At 40.2% G+C, this 24,608-nt stretch overlaps 1 protein-coding gene across 5 annotated transcripts; it reads left to right on the forward strand.

Annotated features, from left to right (window-relative positions):
* Window positions 1-2,606: 2,606 nt before the first annotated feature.
* si:ch211-198m17.1 (mucin-13) lies at window positions 2,607-24,035 on the forward strand. Of its 5 annotated transcripts, XM_034711530.1 has the most exons (14): window positions 2,625-2,830; window positions 13,613-13,990; window positions 17,124-18,182; window positions 18,697-18,795; window positions 18,879-18,988; window positions 19,094-19,152; window positions 19,246-19,382; window positions 19,467-19,601; window positions 20,276-20,318; window positions 20,513-20,550; window positions 20,653-20,740; window positions 21,983-22,175; window positions 22,704-22,736; window positions 23,066-24,035. In XM_034711530.1, the coding sequence occupies exons 1-14, from the start codon at window positions 2,779-2,781 to the stop codon at window positions 23,192-23,194; spliced, it is 2,553 nt and encodes an 850-aa protein (XP_034567421.1). In that variant the 5' UTR covers window positions 2,625-2,778; the 3' UTR covers window positions 23,195-24,035. The 5 variants fall into 5 exon arrangements, with proteins under 5 accessions (XP_034567423.1, XP_034567422.1, XP_034567421.1 ...); XM_034711531.1 differs by lacking the exon at window positions 22,704-22,736 and having other exon boundaries at window positions 2,612-2,830; window positions 13,613-16,917; XM_034711528.1 differs by lacking the exons at window positions 2,625-2,830; window positions 13,613-13,990 and adding an exon at window positions 15,522-16,917.
* The last annotated feature ends 573 nt before the right edge of the window (window positions 24,036-24,608 follow it).

The raw sequence follows: 24,608 nt of genomic DNA on the forward strand, positions 1-24,608 counted from the left end.
GTGGAAGAAGAATGTAGAAACCTTTTTCACGTTTTGTCTTTATCGTATTCAGAGCCGGCCCTAACCGTCTTGGTGCCCTAGGCAAGATTTCGAATGGTGCCCCTTGTATTGTAACTAACTCCACCAACAATCACATCACATATACACTTAAGGAAAACTGACATACAGCTTCATGTTTTACACGTTTCCTTTGTTTTAAAATAAAATTACTTCTAAAAGAACATTAATAAAATTGTAAGAACGGTAAAAAACGTATTAGATATATATTATTTTTAAGCCTAGCCTACATTTTCTATCTAATTAAGCTAACAACTACCAAAGTGTAAATAAACAAAACAAAACAAAACAAAGACAGAAAATCATGAACACTTATAACCTTCAAAAACTGCTCCGCCAACCAATTTTTAAAAAATCAATGGTGAATCACACAACTTTAAATGTATACTGGCATCACTCCACAATTTGACCCCAAATTATATGAAATGAAACAAGATTATTTTACATTTTTTCCTGTTGGCTTCAAATTTTCTTCCTCACTCATTTAGGGTGCAAGTGGCGCCCCCTTTGGAAGGACGGCACCCCTAGCATTTGCCTATTCTGCCTATGCCATAGGCCAGCCCTGAATATATTTTTATTAGCTGTGTTGGTTGACCCGCTTGAGGTTAGATGCTGGCCAATTTTAGTTTTCCAACTTCAGTTAAAAAAACAAAACAAAATCAAACTTCTTTTCATTCAGATAAATGGATGCCATTAACAGGAGACATGTCCTTGGGTAGCAGAACTTTCAATAATCCAAACTGAGTGGAGGTAACAACAAGGTCAGCAAGCAATCAGAGGTCACATCACTACTGAAAATACAGCAGCAAGGTTTTAATGAGATGTTCTTTTATTTCCCAACAAAGTCTATTCAACCTGAAATGATTAAGTCCATTTAGAGGTCCACAATAACAACATGAAAAGCAGGATAAGATTGTAAAGGGTTTATTATGCTTTCAGGCTGAATGAGTTTGAATTGTTCTTGTCTCGTACTTGTACAACAAGAGTTTATCACAACATCTGACTCAAGGGTAAACTGACAATGACATACTTTCAAACGGAACTAAAATAAGCTCATTTTGTAGTTTTTATCTAAAACTTTGTCTACATAATAAGTTTATATAAGACAGTGTGTTCACAACTAAACGCATTGGACTTGATAAAATATAATTAGCTTGTTCTGCATCTTGGCATTGTTGAGTAAGTACTTGCATCCTCAAATTAGGAAGTCTAGGTCTAAGGCAGAAAAACTAATGAAATGTACTTATTTACAGGGCTTTGTTTAAAGGTGACATATCATGCAAAATTGACTTTTTAATGGTTCTCTACCTGAAATATGTGTCCCTGGCATGTCTACAAACCCCCCGAAAATGAAAAAAATCCATTCTGCCCCTGTTCTGATTTCTCCACCTTTCTGTAAATGTGTGCTGAAACGAGCCGTTTCAGTTTTCAGTGTTTTTGTTACGTAACAACGACATCCGGTCTGTAACAGGAAGTCAGAGCTGGGAGCTTGTTCAGCCCATAGACTGTATAAAATACAACTCAACCCCTCCTCCGATTTTCATTCCCTGCACAAATGTGTGCTAACAAGGAGCTTAGGAGGGAGGCATGCTAGTTGTAGGCTGTCTTAATAAACACAAAGGTCGGTTTTACTCCCCACGTCTGCAGATTTGAAGATCTAGTGGATGATTTTTATTTTTCATGGAAAAGTGCTAGCGCTAGTTAGCATAGCCACATAGCTACATGTTGGTAGCTGTGTACCAAGACACACGTTCGACATACTGACAAATAAAACAACAAGAAACACTAAATCTGTGACCAATGGTTCAGAAAGGTCCTGCTGCAGGCGCCTCTCCGTCAGGATCAGATTCTGGATCAAATTCAGAGGGTTGAAGTAACACAGGTCTGTGAGCAGCCGTGTCTATTCATGTAACATGTAAACATTAGATGAACGTGCTGGAGAGCCGAGGGCACATCCACTTCCTGAGGGGGCGTGGTCAGAGAGAAAACAGCCTGTTCTGAGCAGGGCTGAAAAAGAGGGGTTTACAGGCAGACCAAAATCTGATTTCAAAGTGTTTTTTTGAGCATAAACTTTAAAGACATGTTTTGGGGACCTCTTAGACCCATATATATTTTAATGAAAAAAGAGCAGAATATGTCACCTTTAAAATGTAACTACTATTGTTGTCAATATTTATACAATAATGGGTAAAATAAGCCCATTTAGATTACTTGAAGACATCACTCGACCCTCCATTGGTGTCCCGCGACTCCTCAGGGGTCCCGACCCACACTTTGGAAACCCCTGCTCTTGAGTTTGTTGCTCATGCACGGTGACTAAGACTTTTCTTACTGTCTCTTACTCACTCTCTGTGTAATCTCCTACATTTAGACTTTTACTGCATGCACCTGTAGTTTCCCACTGCCTCAATGCCAGGTTAAGTGTTAAACACTGGTGAAGTGGTGGAGGCAGGCCAATGCAGCTACAGTACAGTAATGATGAGTGACAGGGCAGCCGGCCAATAGGAGGAGGGACTTAAAGCTTTTAATGTTGTCAGAGTCTGAGCTCAGTCTGAGCCACCTGTAGCCGGCACCGAGAGTACACCCCGGAGGAAACAGCATCTGTTCAGTCCCGTTATACTCCCCCTGTTCACCGTTACACCGGCAGCACACGGGACTCCATCACCGGCTGGTCCTCAGGGGACAAACCTTTAGTATAAAGTCGCACCGGAGAGGGGAAGCATGTTTCTGTGTTATCTGCAGGTCGTGATTCTGCTGGGTGCTGCCGTCCATGGTGAGTGAAGTTTAATGTTGTTAGAGTCAAACTGTGCAACTGTGAGTGAACCTCTAAACCGAGGCTGCTTCATATTTAATTCATCTGAGATTTTAATAGAACTCTGGAAATTAATTATGTTTCTTTTTAGATCTTTCACATTAATTAGGACAGATTTATTTGAATACAGAGCATTAATACACAGTGACCACAGCAATGCTGTTACAACACTTCACATCAATGAGACCTTTCATCAGAAGTTGAAAGTAATGCATTGTTCAATTCAAAAAGGGTCACTATATTTGCACAAATATACACCAGCAATACTAAAGTCATAGTATACTACTTATATATATATATACATATATATATATATATATATATATATATATATATATATATATATATATATATATATATATATACTTATACTACTACAGTCTAAGTCCCATTATTTCATGTTTTACACCCATCCTTCATCCTTCATGTGAATGAAATGCATGAATATGTGGACTTCAATAATTTATATTCTGGCAATGTACTGTAAAAAACATAGGAAAATAACTGATTGAGACATTTGTGGTTCAATTATCTATTTTTAAATCAAACACATTGTCTGAATATAGGAAAACAAATATCAGAACTATTAATAATGCCTTGATTCAACAACCTGTACTGAGATGAAGAGGAGAAGAACCAAGGGTTTAACAGTGAAATGAATCAAACACACAGTTGTTCAGTCTTTATTTATTCAACAGACTGGTTATCCTAACATGTTAGAAAATGCAAATCCTTAAATACTAAAAACAAAATCTTGAATATGTATTTAGAAACCTAGAACATGCATCTTTTATTCTTCTTTCAAAGATTTCAAAGATTCAAGATTCAAAGGTTTTTTATTGTCAATTTTCACTGTATATATGAGACATACAGGAAAAACGAGATGCTGTTTCTCTCTTCCAGCTTTTAAATATGTACAATTTAAATGTAAAATACAATAACATATAATAAAATACAGTTTTATAAAAACAGCCTATGTACACAGTGCAGGTAGTGCAGTGACAGTTTAAAAATGGACAATGGAAAAGAAAATAGATAACAATAGATAACAATAATTTCTCCTTATCCTGCATGTATGGGGGATTCCCCCAAAATACTTTCAAACTGTGACTCTCTCACTCTTCCAGTGTGACTCAACACTCTGAGATGCCACACTCCACACACACCATTGACTCCCTGTGAGCATATGGACCCCCTCCACAGTGCGGTGAAGCTGCACTGAGGAATTTTGATGAGCTCTTCTCTGTACAAGCTTGTGAAGTTTAGTTGCAGCTCCTTCCATCGGTCACTGTTTGCATTATTTGATAACTCTGAGGTTCACATAGTCAGTTTTTGTCTGGTACTGGAGCATCTCTGCAGGCCTGCAGGCTGTTTACCTCTCGGTGTGCCTAATTTATAGAAAAAGAGAGCTGAAGGAAGACTTGACGAGAGAGAGAGAATTGCTGTGTGTGTCAGGAGTAGCAGTAAAGAGGTCCAGATGAAAAGACCTCCTGAGGGTCATGATCCTCCTCCCTCGAGTCTGGCGCCACATTTTCTTACAGGACATCTCAGAGTGAGAGGAGCGTGTTAAAAATGTCTTCCTCCACTCTCCCTGCCACTCCTGCTTTCCTCAGACCTCATGTAGTTTAGCATGTTTCCTTAACATCTGTCATGTTCTGCTGCCTAGTCATTGCTGTGTCATTACTAGAGCATGCAAGCGCTACACGGAGTTCATGCACAGTTGTGGGGTCATAAAATGACTCAGACATAGTGAGGCTGCAAATAATAATCACTTTTATTATCAATGATCTAACTATGATTTTTTAAAGGAATGATTCATTGCTCTTTGAGTTCTACATATAAAAAAGGTCAGTGCTGACTGTGGTGTATTTTCCTGTGAATAATTGTTTTACACGAATGACATCTGGTGATACTAAGTTATGTTTTAACAGAGTTATTTGGTTTATTCATTTAAATCATTGAAGAAGACACAACACTGCCTCAATTTGCCTCTTCTGTCTGACCCACACTCTTAACTCTGACTTTACTGCTTCCCCTTCATTCTCAGACGCAATCAGCTAATGTCAGACAGAAATATAGCTTCTGGGTGTGACGGCAGACTTTTTGGTGCTTCTGATGCTGCCAGCAGTTTGCAATAAGCGACTGCTTGTTGATACTTCTCTTTCATTGTGTGTCTTTGATTACTACCTGACTTGCAACTTAGGAAGACAGAATGGAGTTGAGAGAGACAAAAAGTGTATATTTGAGCCCTACTTGCATAAAAGTATCTATAATAGTTGGGCTGCACCAATCCAATTTTTTTAAGACCATGCATGGCTTTGGGTGTTACTGATACCAATAAATGGCGACACTCACACTCTGCTGTGACATGAAACCTTCTCTGAAGATGAGCTGGTTGTATTTGAAAGCAGCCTGAACTTGAATTTGTGTCTTTAGCATGATGCTTGATTATATACGTTTTGTTATATTTTTAGATGCTACCACCACCTCCCCTCGAAACATTAACTTAGTTTGCACTAGGGATGTTCATTTTAAGTATTTTCCGTGATCGATTTTTGGAAATGTTAACATCAATTATCGATTAATTGATAAAAAAAACCAACTTTATTATTCTTACGTCAAAAACAATGCCAAATAGGTTGTTTTCCCCCTAAATTTTATTTTTTACAGCAACAAAATGCAAATAACTGACAGGATTGAATACGGGCACACGTTTGACACGCAGAATATCAACGATCAGGCTCATTAAAATATTCTCCGCGGACATAATCTTATAAAGTGAAGGCTCATAACACTAACAGAAAAGTACTTCAGACTCACAGTGTCCAGTTTTCTGCTTACTCATTCTTATTGAGAAAAATAAACATGCATATTCGGTCAGGTGTCAGCCGGGAGCACAACCGGGTCATAATCAGTCCAGCTGCAGGAAAGCTCAGACGGCTCTGATGTTGCTGGTCTGTAAACGTAGCGTACCAGAATTTCCCACCTGTCTGTTGCCTTTGTATCCAAAGGTGGAAATACCCTGTTTAAAGCTGTCAACCTTTGTGTCCGTGTCGTTGTTGGCAGCAGTTTTGTATTGATCCTCTTTTAAAAAGCGCACGTGGAGACCTGACGCACAGCCGCAGCCGCCAGCTGAAGGCTGATTTATACTTCTGCGTCTCCCCTGTGCGCAACACCGTTAACAGCTGATTCACATCGAAACATACTTTAAACTTCAAACACCTCCCTGATAGATGAGTGTAATATGAGACCACATGATGTTTGTTCCACGTGACGGAAAATTCGAAACAAAAATGTGTGTTTTGAGTAATTTCTTAACAATCAGTTAATCGATAATCGATTAATTGTGGTCATCCCTAGTTTGCACGTATTGCAAAAAGTTGTTGGTGTAAGAAGTGTGAAATACGTTCAAACTGCTTAGCCTTTGTTGTCATGCTGTTGGCTCCACCTAGCAAAGTGCACAGGCCTACCTAAAGACTAATGACTCATCATAGTGCATGCATGTGATTGCCTTTAACACAGAATAGCACTAGGTTGAATACATAGACTCTATGATTCATTATACTGTTGGCCATACCTGATCTAGCTGTTTGGGTCTGTATCAAACCAGTATCCATTATCAGGATCTGATTGGTGCACACCTATGTTGTTTATAAAGATAATGGATAGCAAATGTGTTCTCAGGTGTATGCTGATAAGATCCAGAATTACATTAAGGTTGATTTGATATTTTCCAATGCTTTCCATATAAATAGTTTCTTGCATACAATAAAGCCTGCTAAACTTTAGGGGAAAATTCTATTTGGCCTACAAACAGAAACCAGACACTAACAATCATGTCACCTGCCTCAGATTCCTTATTTATGATGCAGAATATGTACACTATATTACAATACATGTCATTAAAAACTGAAACTGTGAATATTAAATGCTGCAAAGGCCGAAATATGAAACCAGTTGTTAGAAAAGCTGGTTTATGAAATGTGTTGCTGCAGCAGCTATAGAATTCTGCACTTGCATGTTATCACCTCTTTCCATCCGGTTTATTCTCCTATCAGTGTGAGGACTTCTTAAAGAGCTCAGTTTCAGCTTGTTTGTCTCCGTTTAATGTTGATAATTGATCCGATTCTCCTCATCTGATGCACTCTCACCTGCTGCCACGAATCATTTATTTCATCCACACTTGTTGCTGTTCTCTCAGTTGTCCTTCCTCCCTCTGTTCTTTTCTGTTGGATTAGACCTGCTGCAGGCCACTAAATCTCACTCTGTAATTGGAAAGCATGTGCTGGCGGAGCTTTAATTGGATATGATATGTGCTCAGGCCTACGAGTGAGCCCTGCACCGGGGGGCCATCTGTTACCTCCGACTTACAGAGTAAGAGCTCTCTTTCTGTCTGGCTGCTGAGGATGACTCAACCTGTCCTTGTGCAGAAGTGACTGTGAAATAAGTGCAGGAGATGTGTCTGTGTGTTGGACTGCACATGTGTGTTATGCAGCAAGTCTTTGTCATCTGGAGTGAAGTCCTAGAAAGATGAGGTTTTTGTCTGGACAGGGTTCAAAGTCACCTTTATCATTCATGAGTTAATGAAACACACCATGCATGTTAATAGATCAGGTCATCTCACCCACTGTTGGCTGACAATGTCATGTAATTCATATTATGCAGCGACATATTCAAAATAGTACTGTTATTAGTATCATATTCATTATTATTATTTTTTTTTCTGTTAGAAAATACTCAGCAGTTTAACTACAGACTGTAAAAATCATAGACTAGTCTCAGTTGCATCATTCATTGTTTTCTGGAGAGGCATTTTGAAGACCAACGATTGCGGTCACCATATTGGAAATGCTGACTCACCTAACTTTCATTCAACCCAAGAGCACAGGCCTGTTTGTGAACCTGGCTGTGCCTCTAATTTTGCAAATGTATGCATAACTCCTAACCTTTATTTAATCTTAACTGATGTGTTATAAAAAAAATCATCCCCTGTACTATGCTTGCAAATAAAGAGATGAGTTGCATAAACCAAAACAGTTTTTTTAATCAGGCTGTTTGTGTTTGCTGTAAAGTTGAGCTAGTCTCAAGTGGACCCTGAGGAACTGCAGCTTTTTGCACTTCCACATTGGCCTCTTTTTTCTAAACATCAAAGGTCACCACTAAAGTCCAGCAGGTCTAACACTTTAACTTTCCAATACTGAGAGAAAAATGCATCAATGTTGACAGGAGCATTAATGTAGCTCTGCTGAAAAACTGCCCAACAACTGAGGCTAAGTGTCACAAAATTAACTTACATAACATATTTTTGTCTCTATGGTCTTGAGGAATACAACCAAAAATCTTTTCAAGCAAATCCCAAAAAAACAACAAACATGCAACTGTGCACATAAAAACTCAACAAAGAAAGTTGGAGAATCTCAGAAATCAGTCAAATAAAGTTCAAAGAACAACATCTGGCTTTGGTTAGACCTCCCCTCATTTCTTATCTTTTCTACCCTCTTGCTTCAACTACAATTTCTAATTTATTCATCATTTGAAGTATTCAGAAAATAACATTCATCATGAATGTGTTAAATTTTCTGTCACATAAGACCAACACAAGACAATTATCCTACTAACCCCAACAAGTGATCAATAGTAAATATAACTGGGATATTGACTTTGGTCACATTCACCTTTTAAGTTGACTTTTTGGAGCCTTCAAGCCCTCTAATTATGACTTTTGACACTGAGCTCTCAGCAGGACAGACTCTGGGTCAATAAAAAATGAAAGCTTTCCTCCAGTCATGTGTGGTCGCTCCTGGTGACCCAGCATCTGCTGTGAGCTTTGATGTGGCAGCCCTCAGGCCTGCTTCCTCTGCTGCAGTCATGAGTGCTGAAAGAAACTGGCCTGTGTGTATCTGTGAGTTTATCATTAGGCTCTGTCACACAGAGGGATGGCACCTTTAAACACCCAGAGTCATATACCAGTGTTAGAAATGTTGACTCTTATTATCTGGAGAAAGGACCCACGAGTTATGAGCTCAGAGCTGTGGTCCATGATGCATCCAGGACTTCTTTCAATAATCAGTTTGTTTCAGATGTCATGCAATGTTATTTTTGGAAAACAGACACTACACAAACGCACACACACATATAGGTCAGCTCTCCACATGACTTTGCTGTCTCATAATGAGTTGCTGCCTTAAGGCCTCTGGCTCTTCCTGCCTTCCTCTTCTTCAGGTCATCGGTTTGTACTTCTAGTGCTGCAAGAATTGATTTAGAAAATAATTTTTGCTTATCTGAAAAAATAAAACAGAATATTTCAAGGAAAACAAAGCAAGTGTTTCTCTGCAGCTCTCTGGATCATCAATACAGACAAGGATTTCTTTACATGGAGTGGCACTGGGGACGGGAAGTTGAGGATGTGCGTTGAGGGAACTGGATCTGACAGTCAGTTCATGTGCAAGTTCTTCACAGGACTGCTATTGTGTCTCATGAATAGAAATCCCCTGAAGTGAAACCGAACGCTGAAGTGTGTCTTTGTTTCTGTTACTGTTAGTGATTTGAAGTGATGCAAAGCCTCAACAGCTGGTGGCAGACGTCTCCGCAGCAACACATCGCGCTTGTTTGACTTCCATGTGGAGAAAGAAGGGAAGAGATAGAGGTGCAGAGGTGTGGCAGATTTTAAGTCAATGCTAGTTTTGCTGAACAGGTGTCTGTGCTAGAGTTGGAGCAAAGGCCTCAGTGGGTAAACCAGGACCCTCTGATCCACATCCTCCTGAGCGTGCACTGCAGGCTGACCTTAGACCCACTTGCCACCCTGCCTGACCTGGTCATCCCTTTTGTGTCTGCTGGGGATTATCTGGCTGTAGGTTTAATCCTCAGAGACAAGGCTCTGTGTTGGACATGCAAGGCAGAGTGGGCTCTTAATTACCCCACTGTTTTAAATGTATTACACTAATTAAGTGTCCTGGTTGGGTGTTGGGGTGCTAACATGAAGTCAGAGATGCTGTGGTCTGTGGTGATGTCGGAGAAGTTTAGTCATACATTGTTGTCTCTGGAAAAGTGTCACAAAGTCCTCCAGCTGACGCAATGATGATTTCCATGTTGGTGTAACGCAGCTCACAGTGGAAGAAGAAGCACTGTTTGTTTTTCGTAAGCTATGCACAATGACATTATTGTCTGTTAGTTTCCCTTTAGTCCATCACTTCCCCTTTTTATGGTGAGAGTATCACGTTCCTGTGGTATCTGTGTTTGGTCTATTTACGACTCGTAGGTAGAAACCTGGAATACCTCTGCATGCTGAGAAACATTTTCATCCTCAGCATCTTTCCATAATCAGATTACAATCTCTGACTCTAAAGGACATATGGATGAAAACAAAGCCTAGACAGTGTCGCTTCAGAAACATTTGCATTAGGGAAGTTATGAAACACTGTTTGTTCTGTATAATGCTCTCAGCTGTAATGTGGCAGGATTACTGTACTGTACTTTAAGGATATGGACCTTTGATGTGGTCCCAAAAAATGTCATGGACTTCATAACTCATCACTGATTCCAAGGCATTTATCTCAGACAACATCAAGTTTGATGAATAATATCTCCTCTAAAAAGTTTTTAGGGGGCGCTGGTGGCCTGGCGGTCTGGATGCCCCACATACAGAGGCTTTAGTCCTCGTCGCAGAGGTCGCGGGTTCGATTCCGGCCTCGACCATTTGCTGCATGTCCTCCCCCTCTCTCTGCTCCCCACATTTCCTGTCTCTCTTCAGCTGTCCTATCCATAGAGGCAAAAATGCCCCAAAAATATAACTTTAAAAAAAAAAGTCTTTAGATTTAAAGTCACAGATGTGTTATAAATTGGTAAGGCTGATCACTGTCCTGATTTAACATTAGAGACAAATGTACTTTGTATCCAGCATCATTGAAGTGGCCGCTTGCTTCTTCGAGGAGCATCCTCTGGGTAAAATGTTTTCCCATAATGGACCCCCTCTGCATTTTATAGTGGTACATCGGTTGCACTGATGTAAACGACACAGCTGACTTTGTATATGACATAAAAGATATCTCTACGCCAAATTTCAGGGTAATTAAATCCTTCCTTATAAGCTTTAATGCATGAAAAGTCAAGACACACAATGATTCACTTTCTGCTTGGAAAGGGATTGATAAGAAAGAAGTTTTCACAGAGCACACACAGAACTGATAAGGCTATTTGCCAAAGTTGAATGTATCCACACACTGCTCTTATCACAGTGAATGTTATTCTTTTACATCTTTGCAGCTGGTTGACCGTATTCAGATCACAGTGTGTGTTAAAAAACTGTGCTTTTTAAATTTCTGTCAGTACAAGTTCACAAGTTCTGGCTCTGATTCTGGCATGGCACAAAGCTGCTACAATGCAGATAGTCACACACACCTGACTTATTGTTTCAAGTGAAACTGATTTCCCAGTTTCTGTAAAGCAAAAGGCATTCAAACCATGACTAATATGTGATGGATTTTCATACCAGCAGATAAATCTCTGGCCTTTGAGATTGTAATGTGTAAACTATGCAAGAATGAGGTGCACAATGAAAAGCTTAACCTTCAGCACAGTCACTTCTTGGAAACAAACAATGTCCTTGCAACTGATGGCGTACTGAAAAGTAACTAACAGAGAACGTAAGAAGGCTGATCAAGCCACAGGATCTAATTTAGGAGGTTTTCCATTAATCTCGGTCTCTGGTAATCAAGTCAGATTAATCCATTGCCTCTAAATCTTGGTCTAGATGAGCCAGTAACACATTGATGTGTGTGTTTAACCACAATGACCTCAGTCTTTATTACTGGACATATCCAGCCCTGCCACTCCTTCACTTTATGAGCAGTAAACACACCTCCCGACAGTGTAAATGTCTTTCCCACCTTTTGTCACATCCTTGTTTATAATAATGAATGACTGAATGTTTTCTTTCCCTCTCCTAATACACTCTTAATGTGTGCGTGAACAGCTAGTCCATCATATCTATAAAGTCTGTTGTCACAGGGTGTTTACAGTCAGCTGATTTTCATTTCTAAATGAGTCTTGGTTACCAAGTGATAAAGACATTAGGTGACACAGGGCCTGTTACGCACAAGATAATCAAATTTCATTCAGGATCTGATATTAGTCTTTGTTTTCTTACCGCTTCTTTGGTTTTTTTTAAGCAACTTCCAGGAAAAATCTGATTGAACAAAGTAACCACCCATCTGGCTCTTGGTAGTATGTTTGCTCCCTGGTTGCTGAAAGGTTGCTTTGAATGTAATCATTCAATGCATAAAGATGAGGAGCTGAGGTAAACAGGCTCAGTCATTATCAAAGACCTCCTACTGTTGGTACTGCTCCTCAAGCTGCCCTCTGGCTTTCTCTTCTACCCTGTAAAACACGAAGTGGAGGATAGAAACAGGCTAATAAAAAACAGGCGTCACGACGGCACACCGAACAAACAGAGGGCAGTGCTTCTTTGAAAAGGTCAGATGAAGTTGGCAGCAGTAGTGGCCAACATGTCTTAGTGTTGTGAACAGTTCACACTCACCAGTGTTTCTTGTAGTCACAGCTTTGGTCCATTTTGTTTTACACACTCAAAGATGATGTTTATTTTTATATTAATATCACAGAACCATTTACTCATACTTCAACAGTTAAAATGTTCCTCTAGTCAAATGGTAGTCTTTTTGTTATGTTTGATAACAAGCTGCCTGTTCACAATGTTATTTCAGTCCTGGTCTTGATGATATCATAGTATGGATAATATTTGTCATGATGAATCATTTTACACAGCTGATATGATGAAGTTGCAGCTTTAAATAGGGTATACTGTTGACATATAGCACCACATTTTGACATAATTCTCAAAGTTTTGTGGTTGTATTGATACATATGAAGCGGTCATCTTGCAGAGCTGCACATCAAAGGCTGGATTAATGGACTTGGTGGAGGTCTGCACTAAGTGCCGCTCTTGCTCTGCTTATATTAGTAGAGTAATTTAATCAGCAGGCTCCTTCATTAATTCTCAATAAACCAATGTCTGTAAAGCTGTTTAGAATTAAAATGTAACTGCTGCTAGATCTTTATTTATAGACAAAATAAATGTGGCTTTTTTCTAATTTCCTGTTATTGTGTTGGACATTGTGTACTATCATATTTTTTATGTCTTCATCCATCCTTTCTTGACACATTTAGCTAAATTACACTTAATACAAGTACTTAAACATGGAAATATAATCTAATTCATGTATTATTTTCTGTCTGCAATTAGATTGCATATTAAGCTGATAAACTACGAGGTGAACATAATTGGGAATAATTGAAATGCTGTGATTGAAATGATTGCTGTTGTTGCTGCTTGATGTGCAAATCGGCACACATGCACTACATGTTCTACATATGGTTATATTATACAAATAGAGTATGTTTTAATTACACTGCCCAGAAGGGTCCAAAAAATTTATTTAATTCAGATCTGGAGCAACAGAAATTTAACCATGTAGCCTGATGCTGTTATTTATAGTTGGTTGAAAAAAAGGCACTCTATGAGAATTGTGTAGTGTCATGCTGCTTTCAGCATTTTTAAAATGTGTTCGGTTCACTCGATCTACTTTAGTTTGTAAAACATCTTTCAATCCTACATGAAGCTTCTTTTATTGTGGCTTCATTACCGATTAGAACATTTTTGTTACATTCAGAGACTAGAGGAAAGAATTTGATGAGGTCATTCATTTTTGCGTTTTGTTTTAACATCAGGAATGGCATCAACAGATCCCACCACTCAAAGCGTCACCAGCGGTGGGTCAATGCACAATGAAACATCCACAACTCTTGCAGTTTCTTTCTCCACTGCAAGCTCAGATCCAAGCAGTGATCCCACAACCAGCAGTTTTCCAAGTTTACCAACCACCGCCACCACCCCAGATGATTCAGTTAGAACTACAGAAAAGGTCACAACTGCAAGAGATGCCACTCAGCCAAGCACCGAGTCCGGGACAACCATAGAGGAAGTCCAGAGCCCTGTCACTGAAGCCAGTCACTCCACCAGCAGCTCAACTGAGTCTCCATCGGCTGAAACCAGTGATTCAACACAACCCACAACAAGTCCAGAGACGGACCAACCAACCAACACCAGTGAGACCCAGAGTACAACCACCACACCAACTTTAGATCACACACAAACCAGCAATAACACAACTACAGTGACCACAACCATGCACACCAGCAATGACACGACAACAAATGCACCAACAAACAACAACATGACTACAATGACAACAAACACACCAATAAGCAACAACATGACTACAATGGCACCAACAAGCAACAACATGACTACAATGACAACAAACACACCAACAAGCAACAACATGACTACAATGACAACAAACACACCAACAAGCAACAACATGACTACAATGACAACAATGGCTCCAACAAGTAAAAACATGACAACAATGACAACAATGGCACCAACAAGCAACAACATGACTACAATGACCACAATGGGACCAACAAGCAGCAACATGACTACAATGACAACAATGGCACCAACAAGCAACAACATGACTACAATGACAACAATGGCACCAAAAAGCAACAACATGACTACAATGACAACAATGGCACCAACAAGCAGCAACATGACTACAATGACAACAATGGCACCAACAAGCAGCAACATGACTACAATGACAACAATGGCACCAACAAGCAACAACATGACTACAATGACAACAATGGCACCAACAAGCAGCACATGACTACAATGACAACAATGGCACCAACAAGCAGCAACATGACTACAATGACAACAATGGCACCAACAAGCAACAACATGACTACAATGACAACAATGGCACCAACAAGCAGCAACATGACTACAATGACAACAAGCAACAACATGACTACAATGACAACAATGGCACCAACAAGTAACAACACAACAACAATGACAACAATGGCACCAACAAGCAACAACATGACTACAATGACAACAAACACACCAACAAGCAGCAACATGACTACAATGACAACAATGGCACCAACAAGCAGCAACATGACTACAATGACAACAATGGCACCAACAAGCAACAACATGACTACAATGACAACAATGGCACCAACAAGCAGCAACATGACTACAATGACAACAAGCAACAACATGACTACAATGACAACAAGTAACAACATGACTACAATGACAACAATGGCACCAACAAGTAACAACATGAAAACAATGACAACAATGGCACCAACAAGCAGCAACATGACTACAATGACAACAAGCAACAACATGACTACAATGACAACAATGGCACCAACAAGTAACAACACAACAACAATGACAACAATGGCACCAACAAGCAACAACATGACTACAATGACAACAATGGCACCAACAAGCAACAACATGACTACAATGACAACATTGGCACCAACAAGCAGCAACATGACTACAATGACAACAAACACACCAACAAGCAACAACATGACTACAATGACAACAAACACACCAACAAGCAACAACATGCAGCAACATGACTACAATGACAACAAACACACCAACAAGCAACAACATGACTACAATGACAACAACGGCAACAAGTAACATGACTACAATGACAACAATGGGACAACAAGCAACAACATGACTACAATGACAACAAACACACCAACAAGCACAACATGACTACATGACAACAATGGACCAACAATTAGCAACATGACTGCAATGACAACAAAACCTCCAATAAGCAACAACATGACAACACTGGCACCGACAAGCAACAACATGACTACAATGACAACAATGGGACCAACAAGCAGCAACATGACTACAATTACAACAAACCCACCAATAAGCAACAACATGACTACAATGACAACAAACACACCAACAAGCAGCAACATGACTACAATGACAACAAACCCACCAATAAGCAACAACATGACTACAATGACAACAAACCCACCAATAAGCAACAACATGACTACAATGACAACAAACCCACCAATAAGCAACAACATGACTACAATGACAACAAACACACCAATAAGCAACAACATGACTACAATTGCACCAACAAGCAGCAACATGACTACAATGACAACAAACACACCAATAAGCAACAACATGACTACAATGGCCCCGACAAGCAACAACATGACTACAATGGCACCGACAAGCAACAACATGACTACAATGGCACCAACAAGCAACAACATGACTACAATGGCACCGACAAGCAACAACATGACTACAATGGCACCAACAAGCAACAACATGACTACAATGACAACAAACACACCAACAAGCAACAACATGACTACAATGGCACCGACAAGCAACAACATGACTACAATGGCACCAACAAGCAACAACATGACTACAATGGCACCGACAAGCAACAACATGACTACAATGGCACCAACAATCAACAACATGACTACAATGGCACCGACAAGCAACAACATGACTACAATGGCACCGACAAGCAACAACATGACTACAATGACAACAAACACACCAACAAGCAACAACATGACTACAATGACAACAATGGGACCAACAAGCACACCGACAAGCAACAACATGACTACAATGGCACCAACAAGCAACAACATGACTACAATGGCACCAACAAGCAACAACATGACTACAATGACAACAATCACACACACTGGCAATAGCTCATCTACAATGACACAAACCCCAACTAACACAACTACAATCACATCGACGGCACAGTCCACCACACAGATGACACCAACTCTGATTCCAACCACTACACAAACCAGCAATGGCACAACAATTACAAGTACAGTAACTCCTGATATCTCAACAACAACAACACTAACAAACTCTGTTAACACCTCCCCTGAGACTCCTGCATCTACCACCGTACCCTCATCCTCCACTGTAACTGGACCCTCACCTTCTTCACCTACTTCCATCTCAAACTCCAGCTCTCTCCCTCCAAACACCTCCCCAGGCAGTAGCACCGCTCCCCCCACTGGAAATACCACCACCCTTAGTCCCTCAGCAACCACCCCAGGAGGTAGGATCCAAAGCTTAAATGAGTGGTGGTGTGTGTTTTCTTACAAAATAATGTACTCTAACATACAGGTGAGAAGGAACCTCAATAAGTTAAAGGTGCACTAAGGGATTTTAAATGCTATGCTGTATGCCAGTTGTCTTAGTAAGGCTTTAAGTCCTTTCTTGGTTGTGTCCGTGGATTTATCTAACGTATCATTTCTTTTACAGTGACTGGAAACACTGCAGAAACATCCAGTGCCACTGCACCATTGGAAACAGCCTCCCTTACCCCCACCCCTCTAACTTCCACCACCACTCCAACCCTCACTGCTACTCAAATCACCACAACCACTCCAAACTCCACCACCACAACTCCCATCACAACAACTCCAATCTCCACCCTTCCTCCAACCTCCAACACCACTCCCATTGCTCCCACCACTCCAATCTCCACCATTCCTCCAACCTCCAACACCACTCCCATTTCTCCCACCACTCCAATCGCCACCATTCCTCCAACCTCCAACACCACTCCCATTGCTCCCACCACTCCAATCGCCACCACCCCTCCAGCCTCCACGACTATCACTCCCATCACTACCACCTCTCCAATCCTCACTAACCCTCCAACATCCATGACCACTCCCATTGCCAACACCACTCCAGTGGCCACCACCCCTCCAACCTCCACGACTATCACTCCCATCGCTACCACCTCTCCAATCCTCACTAACCCTCCAACATCCATGACCACTCCCATTGCCAACACCACACCAGTGGCCACCACCCCTCCAACCTCCATTCCCATCACTCCCATTGCTACCACCACTCCAATCCTCACTAACCCTCCAACATCCATGACCACTCCCATTGCCAACACCACTCTAGTGGCCACCACCCCTCCAACTTCCCCTACCACAATCATTGCTACCACGCCTCCAACCTCCACTTCATCCTCCATGACCAATCAAGCCTCTACCACCAATCCAACTGCCACCACAACTCCAACCACCACCACCAATTCAACCTCGAATACCACTCCTGGAACCACTGAAACTCCAACCAACACCACCACCACCACCACCCCTCCAACCTCTACCAACACTCCAGCAGCCACTACCACTCCCATCACCACCACCACTTCAGATGCCACAACCACTCCAGCCGCCACCACCATCAAGAGTACTGGTGTTACCATCCCTATCACCACCCCGAGACCAACAGGAACCACCATTACCAAACCAACTACAGTAACAACACCCGCTCCTACCCTGGCCCCAGTCATAGGTTGGTGCCTTTCTTTAATGAGTTAATTACATTTTTTGTTTTGTGGCAGAATAGAATGATATTTAAGTTGTAATTAAATTGTGCATTTACAAGGACTCACAGTGCTGTAGAGGAAATGTTATGCTAATATGGTTCCTAATGAGAGTAGAGACAGTTTAGTTGCTTTGCAAGTTAAAGCTGAATGTAGGCTTGTTTTGGTTAAACTGTTTTGCTTTGTAGGATGCAAATTTAATGTCTAAGATCAGTAATTGCTATCACACTACCAGTATTGTGCACAGCAGGCAAAAGCTGTAATATCAACTTACAGTCACCAGGACTACACAAACACAAAATGTTTCTCCCTATCTGCTGTTTGTTTATGAGTTTCTTTAATGCAGCTTACCACATGAACTTCACAGATGAGGATATGTCAGAGTTATGTTTTCAACTTATCTCTGCTGCCTTTAATTTGCAAAATTAGTTATTGCAGATTTCACCTGTTCATATATTTATTATTAGCATATTCTCTCCACAGAATGTCCCTTTGTCCCATGTCCTTTTGGCAGCACCTGTCTTAACGGCACTTGCCAGTGTTTCTCTGGTAGCTTCCTGCTGAATGGACGCTGTGAACCCGGTAGGAAAATCACATTATTTCATATCTGAGTAGTGGCAGTGAGTCTCTGGACCTTATTTTATCTTATCCATCTTTTCACCCAGCCCAAGTGTTCCCAGGCCAGCTTCATCTCACCTCCTTACAATTTCAAAATGAAATGAGCAACAGGTCTTCGCTTATATTCCAGAAGACGGCGGCTGAGATCTCAGCAGCGGTATGTTTGGAGCTCCAGAAGGATGTCAAATAGTATATAATATGCACACTTTTAATAGCATTTAATCAATCAATCATGCTACACCCTTTTTATTCCCTTCCACAGCTCAGAGATGCCCTCAAAAATGAACGAGGTTATATACGATCTGACATTGTGCGACTTGAGTGAGTATTTTCTCTCTCTCCAGTTGCAGAAAGACAATATGCAATGTTAGAAAACAGTGTAACAGTTTTCTGTGCTTTTCTATAACCCTCCAGACGAGGAAGTGTGCAAGCAACTGTAAACAACGTTTTTGAAAACACTGACGCCACTGAAGAGACAGTTGATAAGTCCATTAAGAAAGCCATAGCCAGCTCAACAAGCTCGGACATTTTGGCAACAGCTACATTTAGAGGTCAGTATAATTCCTACATCACCCCTATGATTATTTCAAGACAAGGCTTTTTCATGGACTTGTTTCTTATATTGTCTGTTTTAGGAACCAACTTATGTGAGCAGGAGCCATTGCCTTGTGAAGCCACAACTACAACGTGCACGAACACAAGTGGACGGGCTGTTTGTTCCTGTAAAGAGGGCTACATCGCCATCATATACTCAAACAGCAGCTGCAGAGGTAACAGCTACAGAACATACTGAAGTTTCTTTTCTTGTCTTTTAAAATGATCCCATGTTCTCCTACCTCATAGATTATTAAAGCTTCAAATATAGATTATGTAGATGACCCACAGCGCCTGAGACCAGCTCCAGGGAAGTTTTCCCAGCTGACTTACAGTGAAGAGAACTGTAACAAAAAAAGTCCTCTGTGGCATTCTTGTGTGTGAGAATGAAGGGGGAGAAACAACAGGGAGCGAAAGTCAGAAACAAGGTCAAGAGCTGTAGCCTTTTCTCCAAGCCAACCCCTGGCCCTTACCTCATTTATCTCTCAAATATATTTCTTTTTAACAGGGTTGTCTCCACAGAAACGCAGAAGAATCACAGAGGGTTGAGACCAAAGACGTTAGCTATATTAAGACTTTCATACAATTTTTTATCATACAGTTCCTCTCCCTGGAAACATGCACAGAGACACATAATGTACTCTTGTGGGCTTGTTTGTAATGGTCATCATGTGGCCTCTATAAGAAGAGACTCTCATTGCGCTCATGTTTGTATTGCCTGTGCAGCCAGGCGTACTGAACGTCCTCATCTACTGTGACTGAGGCTGAAACTGTAGCTTGTTGTGTTCTTGTTTGAGTCTCTCTGTAAAACATTTTGTGCTTGCTTAAATAATTGTGTGTCTGTCTTTAGCTTGTCCAAGTGGGCAGATGGCAGTGGGAAACAAATGCCAACCGTGAGTACACATTTTAAATTTTGTTGCAAAGGTGAGTTTATATTCTTGTGTGTGCAGCATTTGTGGTGTATCTTGATGTTAAGGTGGCTCCCCCATGTGGATTAATGGTATACAATGAATCTGCACAGGGGTTGCTTGAGTTCAGCCATCTTGACGGACACTGTGTGGTGTAACTGTTTTGTTTTATCTCTAAGGTGTGCTTTCGGATATGCTGGCTTCAACTGCAACGATTGTGAGTAACACTTGCTTTAAAGGGTGAAATGATGCAGCAGTAATAATGTAGGGATGTGCTGAGCTATAAAAACCATCATTTGTCTTTATGTGTTTGTTATAGCTGCTCTGCTGGCGGTGGTCGTCATCTCTTGTGTCCTGGGTGGAATTCTTCTCATCCTGGTGCTGACTTGGCTTGTATTTTTCTGCTGGTGAGAATATTTTTTTAAGAAATCCAATCCTAAAAACACTAAGAGCCCTAGCATTTAATTGAACTTAATTTGAGTTTATTTGATTAGGACAGTGCACATTAATCAACATTTCAACAGTATGCCTCAATGTAAATATGCTGGAGTTAGTACAATAGCTAAATTTCATCTGTAGTCCTAAGGCAGGTACTCACATAAAACATAAAACAACAAGTTTTTCAAACTACAGGATGTCACAAAACAGTTAACAGGACACTACACAAAATGACTTAGAAACAGATTTTACATACAAAAGGTTTGTGGCATTATAAAAACAGGATGGAAGGTGAGGCCAAAGCCCCCAGGAACTGGCATCAAGTAAGGAAACAGATTATTAATGAGTACATGACTAGTTTATTTTTAACCAATGTTTAACTGTTTGTTTAAAGGTACCATAGTTCTCAAGCTCTTGAATGTGCACATTGATTTTGTTTTGCTTATGCAGCTTATAATCCATTAGTAAAGTAGGTAAATGAAAGAAATATATGTACACTGATTTAATAGATATAAACACAGGCTTGGTTATATATTTGTCCAAATTGGTGCAACATTGGTTTAATTGTTGTTGAAGATTTCTCTTTTTACTTGTCTTATGATGCCAATGTTTCAATGTTGAGTTTTGCTCTACTTTTAGTATTTAAAACTTAATGATTGGAGCTTCTCTTCCTTGAATAACAGTGACTAAGCAACATGCATAAACAAAGATGAAGTTTACAGCTTTCAGTTTAACTCTCATTGTCCTAAAATGAGAAAAACTAAAAGCTTTAATTCTACACTTTTAATACTTTCCTACACTGTGAGGGTACTTTGCCCATTTAAGAACACCAATCTTGGAAAAAGCATCAAAATTTCAGCTTGAATTTTGAACAGGATTTGAAAAGGATCAGACGTTTCATTTTATAGCTGGGCATTGTAGTATTTGGCAAACATCACTACAACGGGAGTAAATAATTCCTTTGTTTTGCACTACATAAGCTGGGAATTACAGCTGTATATGTTGTACATTTGGTTCTCTTTTTGAGTATTTAGGGCAGCATTTATTAAAATTAGAGATTTTAGACAGCAATTGAGCAACAGAGGATTAAGATTTGTCTGGCTTTGGATGAACAGGCAACATTTGTTAGTTGGATTGATTCATTGTGAATGGAAAAAAAAAGTTATTATAGAAAAGTATGCACCTTTTCCCCTCTCTGTACTTTATAATAGCAGGGGGTATTCAAAGAGAAAGCCAGGCCACAACAGTCCATATCCATCTGACAACTTAAACCAGCCCTGGCCCACTGGAGTCACCCCCATCCCAAGAGCCTCTTCCAACTGGGATGCAGCTCCTCCCATAGAGCTGGCAGAAGGGGGTGGTGCTCAAATCCTGGGGGGCAAAAAGCATCAAAGTAATGGATTGGTAAGTCATCAAATGTCATTCAGCTGTCTGTGCTGTCGGAGTATTTTAACACTAATCCCTTAGAAGTGTTTTTCCACTAAATCAGCCGTGTGATTGGTCGATGTTTCCCCACCATCTTGCACCCAGATTTCATTTGCTTTATTAACCTCTAACTAACACATGTGGCATGGATTTGGTGACTTGCAGGTGAAATATAAACAAGTCTGTCTAGATTGGAAAGGTGTATCTACCTCAGTGACTGCGGTGTCATTGCCTATGCTTTAATGTATATTTGGTAGTGATAGTCTACCAATTATATCTTAGTTGAAGCCACAACACGTTGACTTTACTTGACCTGCAAATTGCCAAATTCATGCTCACTTGACACAGGATCATTGTTTCATTTAACACGAACACAGGATGCTTTGATTATATATTTTCAGTCCTAAGCACACCATAATATTTAACCCAATGTATATTTATATGATGCTAGCATGTAGCTCCCTCCCATGCTCCCTGCTTTGCCTGACTCCCAGTGTGTTACTTTAGGGGTTTCAGCTGAAGCAGGACAGATGGAGAAAGGTAAGGCCTGGCTTTGCTTTGAGATTCTAATTTACCTTGATGCCTCCTGCTGATGATTGAAACACCACTGTGAGATTCGCAGTGGAAAGGGGTTTCTGGGTGATGGGAAGCTCACCGATAGATCCCTGGTTATAGTGAAAAGCTGTGTGCTATCATCTTCAAGCTAAATCTAGTGATTGATTGTTCAAAGACGCTCGGCTGCTGTTGGTTGGGGGTAGTCGTGAGTAGATTGGTGATTTGTCTGTGTTTGCATGGCTTGAAGTGTGCAAACATGCGAAACCCCTACACTTGAAAGACTAATATTTTCTTTGCTTCCTCAAATATTTCAGACGGGATCATACGATCTCAACCCCGAGGGTATGAAGACCTTCAAAGGTAAAAATCCATCACGATACTCCTATCTGGTTCAAGGCCATGAAAACCCCTACTTCTTACCAGGAGACGAGAACAAAAACTGAAACCATGACGCCATCATGCAATCCATAATTGCTGATTTGAAGCTCTGAGTCCGCAGGCATATATCCTGAGCAGGACCAGTTTTATTTTTTTAATAACATTTTGAACTCACTTGGATTTATGACAAATCACAAAGGACATTTCTTAACTGGGAGAAAGGCACCAAAGAGATTCATTCATTTAAGCAGCAAAGACTGTTTTGACCATTTTCTCATCAGCTCTTTAGAAGGAGCTCAGTGGTGCAGATTCCAACCAGTGGATGTCACTGTTGCTCAGTTTAATTCTTCTGCTGTTTTTTTAAAGGTACATTTCATTTTTTTATTCTTCAAAGAAATCATTCTATATTCTTTTAAGATAAAGCTTCTTATGTTGCTTATTGCACTACACGTGTAAAAGGTTTACCACTAGTTTTCCTCTAAAATCAAAGGAAAATTGAATGTGAGCTTTGTGGGGCTACTAGAACTTTTCTATAGGTATGATTCTTTTTTAAATATGTGATCATAAATGGCTGAAGGGGCTGGATCCCCGTTTCCGGGTATTTTTTTAAAGGGATTATTGATGTAGCAGAGTGCAAACTCTATTTGTTGAAGCTGTACTTCAACCCCTTTGTGCCTGTTTTCATTGTCTGTGTGACAAATAGGAAACATGCAACGCTGGTGATGAAGCCTCTCTCTCAGATGTGCCAATAACTACTTACATACGTTTCTTTTACAAACTGATATATATATATATATTTATCCTTGTGTGTATGAGTCAGTGCACTATTTTATAAGATCTTTGGAGAAAATGAAGATCTCTTGCAGGGAATGTGTGTATGCAATGGAAATAAATTAATACAATAAACTTGTGTGTACCATTATTGGTGAATGTAGTTGGTATAGCTGCCTTGCACAACATCTGAAAATTCATATAAAGCTTCATATCTATTATTCAAATAGTGCTTTTTTGGACTTAAGGCGCATTCAACAGCAGGAACCAACCAATGGGACTAAGTGCACGTTTAACTCATCCATTGGGTCAAAATGAAGTTCTTGATACATGATTTCGCCCCCAGAAGGTTCCTTCTTAGGGTAGTTCTATCGTTTTGTGGTCTGGGCTTAAGGCGCTGGACTCTCATGGCTGGTCCTCAAAGCCTTGCAGACAACATTCTTACAAAACTGCAGCTACAAACCAGTATTTTAGTTTACTGTTCATTGTGCTTCTATTAGTTCCATAAATCAGTGGAGTTTAAAGGAAAGACTTGACAGATGGAGGTATAAGAAAATAAACTATTTCATTTCTGTAATTATTATTATTTTATTTCTTAAGGTGTGACAGGATGTTTGACTTCCTTTGTGTCTGATATATAAAACATGCCAAATTTTCCAGAACTGGAATCCCAGTTTCTGTCAATGCCAGGGATTATCTATTCCAATA

The sequence above is a fragment of the Notolabrus celidotus genome, chromosome 20 (assembly GCF_009762535.1).
Source record: "Notolabrus celidotus isolate fNotCel1 chromosome 20, fNotCel1.pri, whole genome shotgun sequence".
Taxonomy (NCBI): Eukaryota; Metazoa; Chordata; class Actinopteri; order Labriformes; family Labridae; genus Notolabrus; species Notolabrus celidotus.

Excerpts from the sequence above, each read along its gene's own strand:
- si:ch211-198m17.1 (XM_034711528.1), top strand. The coding sequence starts at position 15,582 with ATGACTGCAATGACAACAAAACCTCCAATAAGCAACAACATGACAACA. Across the intron at positions 18,183-18,696 it reads TACCCTGGCCCCAGTCATAG|AATGTCCCTTTGTCCCATGT; the intron begins GTTGGTGCCTTT and ends TTCTCTCCACAG. Across the intron at positions 20,319-20,512 it reads GTGGGAAACAAATGCCAACC|GTGTGCTTTCGGATATGCTG; the intron begins GTGAGTACACAT and ends TTTATCTCTAAG.